This window comes from Halyomorpha halys, unplaced genomic scaffold (genome assembly GCF_000696795.3).
Source record: "Halyomorpha halys isolate HHAL.00 unplaced genomic scaffold, Hhal_1.1 Scaffold268.1, whole genome shotgun sequence".
NCBI lineage: Eukaryota > Metazoa > Arthropoda > Insecta > Hemiptera > Pentatomidae > Halyomorpha > Halyomorpha halys.
In genome coordinates this window covers 246,438-255,407 of record NW_027112076.1, presented here as the reverse complement: position 1 = coordinate 255,407, position 8,970 = coordinate 246,438, and the positions used below count along the sequence as shown (strand labels likewise).

Sequence of the window (8,970 nt, the reverse complement as noted above, 5' to 3'; positions counted from 1 at the left end):
TGTGTTTCATTGACCGCACCCCCAACCATCTTCTCCTCAAAACCAATTATATTAATTTTTGTATGAACCCTCACAATCAGATCTTAAACATCTTTTTATATATGTGATAAAAAGCCTCATACTTAGAGCAGGACACCCAAAATAAGATGTTTAGTTTTTGTTTCTTTTATTTCATTAACTAAGTAATGCCGTTTTAGTCTTGTTTTTTCACTCTAATGGAGATTTTGTTTTTTCACTTCAATGTTTGTTCACTTAAATGTCGTTTTTGTTTCTCTAATGTAGAAATCCCCGTTCGTATTCGTATAAATTATTAGTTTATATAAATGATTTTTACTTCATCATTTAGGTATACTGTTTTGTTATTAGCTTACATAAAATTCTAATAGTTTGTAGATTGTTGTTATTATTTAATTATCATTACAATTATTGTTAAATTGTGTACTTTACAGGCTAACTCTATTTTGTACAGGGGTTTCCCCCTAAATAAATATTATGTGTACAATAACACCTTAATAAACCTGATGATGGTGTAACGATAGATGACATAATTTAAAAAGTGAAATAAGAAGAGGATTTCATTGAATTACAAAAAATCGAGAAATAAAACTTAATTTGAATAACTGTTGGTTTGAAGGATTATCTCGGTAATCTTTTGTAATTTAGAGTCATATCTTGCTGAATTAGCTAAGACCAGTAATACGAATACTTTTTTTGTAAAATGGATGTAACAATCAAAGAATATTTGCTAGAAATAGCAAATACAGAGTAATGACTTTCTTCAATTGTTCATGAAAATATTTCTTTATTTTATGGTTTCAACTAGTGAAAGTATTTTTTGTATATAATTTCAATCTATATGGATTCTAAAAAACCATAAATGAGTTTCAGTTGCTGTGATCATTTATATTTCTTACACAGTGTTGAATATCCCGTCAATCAACTACCAATTACTTGGAATGATTTTGAATATTTTTTTTTTTAATTGGGATTGATTTGAAACATTTCCCAAATTGAAAAATTAAACCTGTATTCGAAAAAACTCAATTCTTCATTTTACATTTAATTTCTAAATTATCGTCAATCCGTGGTGGTATGGGAGCACATATGACAATATGCTATCATGAAACGTCACGTTTCTAGCTTGCGTTTCAGAATGGTGGGGGGAGCTCTAGCAGCTCCCTTTCACATTGGATTGTTCTGAATCGAGTTTCCACCAGCTACGATCATTCTGGGTTCTGCTGTCTTTAGGATTTTTACACTCCTTAAAATTTTGTTTTTAATAATAAATTTATTATTTGAAATATATAAATTTATCTTTTAAATTATATATATTTTTTTACTTCAATATTCCTTTATTTTACACTTTTCCAATAAAATTTTTACAAGTTTTTTTTTATAATATGTTGATATAAAATAACTTTATAGAGTCCTTAGTCCTTATCCAACGGATTGCATACATAGATTAAGTGGCATACTCAGGTAACAACAATAGTCGTCATGATTATAAAAAAGGTATTTAAACTTTATTTGGCTAAATATTACATTTTATACATTAGGTAATGCTTATTTAAATTAAAAGCAAAGAAAATATGAACAAAAAAAAAATTGTGGTTTTCCAGAGTACACAGCTTCGCATTCTGGGTGCCAAGAATAGATATTGAGGACATTATAGACTGTCTTTCTTCGGATGCCAACGACTCAGGGTTATCACATTTTAAGTAAAGAAAAAAGATTATTGAGGAAACCAAATTGATAAAGCTAAGTCTGGTGAAAATTATGAAACGCACGCAGTGAGTCAATTTTAACAAGTAAATGAGGGGAAATGGTAAAAAATATAACTGCTCCTTGAGTTTGAGAGATAAAGCAGCTAATAAAAAAGAAAGCAAATAAATTAAAAAATATGAAAAAAGTTTGCCTGACACTTAATAGAGCCACAAGATTAAGTGTCAATTACAGTTTACTTTATAACGAATGTATAAGCGTTAACTGAAATACTTCAATGTAAATATTTAATTATTCAATAATATAGGATCTACTAATGTCATTAATGATCATATCTCAATTTTTAAAATGCACTGTAAAAATTTTCCTATTTATTTGATAAGCGATGAGTATATAAAACAAAATTAAAAATAAATAAAGTACTAAAACAAAAAAAAAATTCATTTTTAAATTAAATAATATGTACAATATATTTACAACAATATATTATACAAATTAAAAAAAAGAAATGGACCAGGCTCCTGTGGATTTAAGAATACCTAGTAAATTTAATTAAGATATTTAACAAACAACTAGGTAACGCAGTCTAAAGATAAAAGCTTCCTCAAATTCATTTCAAATACTGGGAAGAACTGTAATAAATTGTTTACCTGTCAAAATAATTTAATGTAAACAAAACAAATTTAACTAGAAAAAAAGAGCTACATATACTTGAATTATTGAACAAAAATAAAAAGTTCTTATTAATTAATTTTAAAAAATTAAAAAACACTTAGAAGCTATAAAGAACGATAAGGTTTAGAAATGTTTGAAAAGCATATAATGGCTTTAAAACATAACAAACACAATTCAATTAAACAATAATCTCAAGTGGTGAAAAAACATTTTCAACTGAGTGATAAGCAATTTGTACTTTGAACAGATAACATTTTAAATAATATAAATTTTTTTGCTACTATATTTATTTTATTTCATTTTTATAACCCTTAAAACCAGATATTGCAATATGAACTTAAAAATAAAATAAAACATATAAACCAAAAAGGTTCGATTTAACTGAAAAGTCACAAATTTTAATTATGTAAATAAAAATAATTAAAATTGACACCAATACTCTTTAAAAATATTTCTATATAATTTAAACATTCTTAACCACAAAAAAAAAATAATAATAATTTTAAAATAAATTCATCACTAAAACTAATTTTGATATGATTTGAATGATAAAATTTGAAACTTTATGTTTATATCAACAAAAAAAATTATGAGTTCAGATTATCTATTTTTTTTTTTATATTTTTTTTTAAAACCATAAAAAAAGTTACAACAGTTGATAATAAAGAAGTGTGAAAAAAAAAGTATTTTGTCTTAGTAACAGTTGAGTTCATCACAAAAAGTCATATTTTTTTCTTATTTGAAGTTGATCTTATAAAATAAATAAATATTGGTTTATGAAGAAAAAAAAAGACAATAAAAATAAACAGTAGAATTCATTTTATAACAAAAATATTCACATTACACATAAATAACATTAAAATGGGAAACAATAATATTAAAAGTTAATAAAGGGATAGGATCATAAGAATTAATAAACGAAACTTTGAGCTTGATTAAAAGCCATTACCAAGGATGATACACTGTCATTTAATTTTACGAAGTAAAAAAAACTTTCAATAGGAAAGGAAATGTGAGCAGACAAAATTCTAGAATATTAGAGGTCACTAAATTTGGCAACTGATTTTGTTGGCAACTCAACTTGGCAAGAAGTTCACCAAGTATTGTTCGTCCTATAAACACAAAGTTTAACTGATTCTTTTTCGTTCATTAACTACTTATGCAATACTTCAGTCATTGAAAAGTTAATAGATGATGAAACATAATTCAAACATGATACAGCCGTACTGTAGTGAATCAGGTCCAAGTTCATTCATAACCAAAACTGAATGTATTTAACAATTGGAATTATATTCAATTAAATGCCTTAGTAAAAATCTGTTAATTTACATAAAATAATAAATTACTTCAAATTTATGTACCTTTATATAATATCGGCCTACATAACTATACAAGTACTCAACTAATCGTGTAACCAAATTTCCCAATATGCCGCAGTACTTAATAATGTAATAAGTATTTACTTCGAAATAGGTCAACTTTGGTAGAAAAATGTCAAAGGCCATTAACAAAAGTGATACCTGGAAAAAATTGAAAATAAACTGACCAACAAATCTACACTTATCATCTGAATCACATGAAATGACTATTAAAAAAAAATAAATAAATAAACACAAGCATTTTAACAAGGATAAACATAATTCACTTATCTCTTTTAGCGGTGTTGATGTAAACTTTGTTAAATCAAAACAGTATCACCTTTTTAACAAAATTTACACAAAAATAAAAAACATTTAAAACAGAACATTAAATAAGGACATGGTAATAGACATCTAATTAAGAAATGCTTCCGATTGATTACATTAACTACTTACAGCTCTAACCTTTCTCTTCAAAAGAAAACATATACAGGTCCATACACGAGAGGCTAGCATGTAGCAAGCCCGAAGTCCCATTTGCAACTCCTTAAGCATTTGGTTAAGTATTACTGTACATTGAGTTGGTGAATGGCGAAAAACATTGCCTATTTACAATCAACTATATTCACAGACGGGTTCGTCATCTTCAACGGTTGGTCGCCATAATCGACCCGATACAACGGTTCCTTCACATCTCCTATCTCCAGCCCAAACAATCATGATTTTTTATTTTAATATCAAGATTTTAATTTTTACCAAATACTTACTCTCACTACTTTCTATTTAAAAAGACAATTTTATCTTAATAATAATAAATCGATTTTAATAATCTCCAATACTAACCCTCAAATGAAAAATAATCATGATAAAAATGATTTACTTGGTCTTTATTAAAACCTATAATTTAATTATGAGAAAAGAAGTTAAGATTAAATTTTTTTAAATTTAATACCAACCGAATTACTATATTCATTTATTAATTTCTATTATCGCCGTTTGAAGGGGGTTGGTTTCATTCAAGATAATGATGCCACAATCAGTAGGTGTTCCTTATTGATTAAGATGTGGACCGCATTTTCGCTTCTATTTTAAATAAAACCTTTATATTCGTATGTTATTGTGTATCTGAATTGCCAGATTTGAAGTGGTAATGCCTATTTGTGCATCTCTTTCAAGACTTAGGCGCATTAAACAATGCAGGATTTAGCATTAACTGATAAACGATTCATCTGTAGTTCAGCTACATATCTGCTTTAATAATGCCGTTATTTTAACTCTTGAGACATTTAAAATGATATAAAGTAATGAATTATGGTATTTCTTATGTATATGTGATCTAGATTCTGATTTTTATTTGTACTAACAGAGTTTCGGATTGATTTCTAGAGATCTCATTAATACATTACAAAATGATTGGAGGCTTGTTTGTGTATAATCATAAAGGAGAGGTGCTTATTTCTCGGGTGTACAGGGATGATATAGGCCGCAATGCAGTCGATGCATTCCGTGTTAATGTCATTCATGCTAGGCAACAGGTGAGATCTCCTGTTACAAACATTGCTAGAACATCTTTCTTCCATATAAAGGTGAGATTGGCTACTAATCTTTATATTTTAATCTATACCAGATCAATTTAAGTTGTATTTGTTTAATTTATTTGTATTTTTCCTCCAGAGGGCTAATATATGGCTTGCAGCGGTCACTAAGCAAAATGTCAATGCAGCAATGGTTTTTGAATTTCTTCTCAAAGTTATTGATGTTATGCAGTCTTACTTTGGAAAAATATCTGAAGAAAACATTAAAAACAATTTTGTTCTTATCTATGAACTCCTTGATGGTAATTTCACTATCACATTCCATTTTAATTAGTCATTTAGTGTAAGGAGTAATATCTTGCAATTCTGGGTATTAAACCTAATTTCATAAGGTTTTGTCTAATCATCTTTAAATATTTACTTTCATATCATAAATATTTTCCAAAAACAGAATCACAACTCTGTTAATTTTTCTGGAGCAGGACAGTTTAGTGGTCTTTTTTTTTTTTTTTATCTAATTTTATATTTCAATTTTATTATTTTATTTATTATCTTGATTGTTCGTTGATAATAAAAGTCTAAATCTGAAATATCTATAAAACTCAGCTAATACTACTCATAATTTTTGTGATGGAAGTTGTATTGGCGTATTTCAAATTTATTTTTTGATTTATTTTGCTTTTTTTATTTATAAATAAAATCTATAACTATTTATTACTCTGTTTTATGTATATTTATATAATCAATCAGAAATGGATATTGACACAGACACAGTCAGTGTTGAATTTGAATTTTTTATAGTTAAGCATCCATATTTAATAGTTAAAATTGAATCCATGTTGATCATAAAATTTTCTCAGGAAAGTTTTATGTTCTTGTATTGAACATAATTTGAGTTAAAATCCTTTTAACTGCTCTATTCGTTTGTACAAAGTGGTATTGTATTTTGCAATTTTTACTAGCTTATCTTACTAGTCAAACACCCATTTCTTATCTTTATTGTTAGCGTTTAGTTTTAACTGTCTTGTAATTGTAATGAAATATGTTTTCATTTATATATATGTTATCTATACTTATGTTCATAAATTCACTCACAATATTATATTAAAGTACAAAAAAATCTAAGAAAAAAAATTAAGACATTAGAGTTTACCCTTATATCTTTTTTATTAAAGAAACATTATTATTTTTATTTATCTGTAATTTTAATATTATCATTATATTTCAGTTGATTTAAGTATTCTAATTATGATCATTGTATAATTTTATTTTTAATATTTCAAGATGGTATTATCTATATATTTTTAATATCTTATTTAGAAATCTTGGACTTTGGATATCCACAAAACTCTGACACAGGCGTACTAAAGACATTTATCACACAACAAGGCGTGAAGTCTCAGTCGAAGGAAGAACAAGCACAAATCACATCTCAAGTAACTGGACAAATAGGATGGCGCAGAGAAGGAATCAAATACCGCAGGAATGAACTCTTTTTAGACGTATTAGAATTTGTTAATCTTCTCATGTCTCCTCAAGGTTAGTTTTCTGACACACACATATATGTATATATATATGCCATGTACTTCCTTGAGATTTAATCGGGATGCCAGGATAATCACTGAAGGCAATTATCCAAAAATAAGTTAATTAATTAATTATATATTGAGTCCTAAAATACTATTATTATGATTGGATTCTTTTCCAAAGGCTATTTGTGTGTTTACCAGTTTACCAATTAGATACCTTTATATTTATAAAATGTTATTACCATTAATTATATATTATAATAAGGGGTGATATATTGGGTTATATAATAGTATATAAACTACATAAAGAGATTAACTATTTATTTACAATGTATGACTATGATTAAAATGATTCAAATAAATGTTGCCATAAAATATCGGTTATTATATTATTACTTATTATTTAATCTATACTTATAGCTGCTGATGCCGTGGGATGTAGTTCCGTAGGTATCGTCTTGTTCATAAGGGATGTCCAGGTCTCGTGGCCCTTCTCACTACTTCGTTTGGTCGAAGTGCATCTTGTTCCGCTCCGGCTTCTACTGCTCTCTCAAGCCCGGTCCTGTCTCGTCTAAGCCTTCCTATTGACTGTCCTTTTTCCTGATCTAGATTTCCTGTCTTTTCTTCCACTTCCCTTTTAGGGCGTTACCTTATTTTTGAATCTCTTTTCTCATTGGCCATCGGTGACCAAACCCTCCCGAGGTGGGCGTCCCCCTCCTCAGGCCCGAAACTGGATGAAAAAGTTTGACATTTCTAGGTAGGGCCTGCACCTGCTTAATTTGATTCCCGTCCCTCGTCAAACCTGTCACTTTTGTTAGAACACTTAAAGGTTACCCAATCTAATTTTCTCAGGGAACTCTGGTAATGTTACAAACTTAACACAGATGTTTTCATATCCGGGGACGCAGTAAGTGGTTCGTCGGAAGGCTCCTACCCTAACCAGGTATCGGGGACAGATGGCAAAAAACCTCAATAAACGACATATTGTTATAATAATGGCTAATGCCTCGATACATACCAATATATATATATACGTAAAGACCACTTTGCCAAACTTGGTTATTGGTTATACTTATGGGATCTTTAACTCTAGGTTTATAGGTAATTCTTATATATTTATTTTAATGAGCACCCGTCCAGTTAACAATAAGGCATTTTCTTTGAAAAATTGATTTATTCAAATAAATTCTGAATTTAACAATATTAGGCTTCATTTTTAAATAAATTATTAATAAGTAAAACTTTTTTTTTTAATTATCACAAAAATGATAGCAGTAATGTTAATAGTGTCAGCTTTACTTTTTCCTAGTGCTTACTGATCTTCAGTTATGTTGATAATTTTGTTCAATATCGTATTATACCTCCTGGATTTACTCATGATTGCTAGTAATGGGGGATCGGTCAAAACAAAAAAATACTGAGCCCAAATTCAGTTACTCTATTGTAAATACTTTACAGTAATTGAAACTTGTGCATAGTCTCTTTGAAAAACATTCTTACTTTGTCCCTGCAGAAATAATTCTAAAGATCGTTTCTTGTTTCTTCAGCAATTAGCACAAGTGATTTCATATAAGGCGAAATACAAGGCAACACTCGGGCCATATAATCTGCTTTAGTTTACATTATAGAGGCACGATTGAGATAACGAATTAGAAACATCTTAGTAAAGACTTTTCTTTCACTCATATTTATAACCGGAGATAAGATTTTATGAACAACGCAACCATATAAGGATTGTTTATGAAATAAGATGATCTCGTTATATTGAACGTTTATTAAATAGGAAGGTTCCCTAGACATAGTTTAGTATAAATAAATTTCAAAAATTAGGAAGCTTAGGAAAAAATAATTGTCTGTATAACTTCTTTGGATTAAATGATTAATTTACAATGCACAATGGTTATAATTAACACTGATTTTTTTTCATTTAATTATGAAATTTAAAATCCATCAAATTGATATGTCCTGTAAACCTAGTGTTAATGAAATTTGTATAACCGTTGAAAATTCAGTTTTGCATTTTTTTTATTATCGCAATACTTCCTCATATGTATATTTCATAGATATGGGGAAGTATAGACGTTTTAATCTATGATGGAATTATTTATTAGAAATAATAAATTAAATTAAAAAAAAAATAAAAGAGGAAAA

General features: G+C 27.9%; 2 protein-coding genes across 5 annotated transcripts in view; one reads left to right on the top strand and one right to left on the bottom strand.

Moving 5' to 3' along the window:
- The window catches only part of Dd (CTD nuclear envelope phosphatase 1-like protein dullard), a 27,890-nt gene extending 23,440 nt beyond the window's left edge, over window positions 1-4,450 (bottom strand). Inside the window, exons 1-2 of one of the 4 annotated variants that reach the window (XM_014420353.2) lie at window positions 4,212-4,450; window positions 3,759-3,917 (exon numbers count right to left, since the gene is read on the bottom strand). In XM_014420353.2, coding sequence (XP_014275839.1) covers window positions 3,759-3,917; window positions 4,212-4,310 — 258 coding nt within the window. In that variant the 5' untranslated portion in view covers window positions 4,311-4,450. The remainder of the gene's footprint in view (window positions 1-3,758; window positions 3,918-4,211) is intronic. The other 3 variants (XM_014420354.3, XM_014420356.3, XM_014420357.2) reach the window with 3 other exon arrangements.
- A 345-nt stretch (window positions 4,451-4,795) lies between these two features.
- AP-2mu (adaptor protein complex 2, mu subunit) overlaps window positions 4,796-8,970 on the top strand; it is a 19,073-nt gene continuing 14,898 nt past the window's right edge. The window contains exons 1-4 of the mRNA XM_067050044.1: window positions 4,796-5,056; window positions 5,142-5,341; window positions 5,430-5,592; window positions 6,611-6,829. Of these exons, the coding sequence (XP_066906145.1) occupies window positions 5,165-5,341; window positions 5,430-5,592; window positions 6,611-6,829 (559 nt within the window). The 5' untranslated portion in view covers window positions 4,796-5,056; window positions 5,142-5,164. The remainder of the gene's footprint in view (window positions 5,057-5,141; window positions 5,342-5,429; window positions 5,593-6,610; window positions 6,830-8,970) is intronic.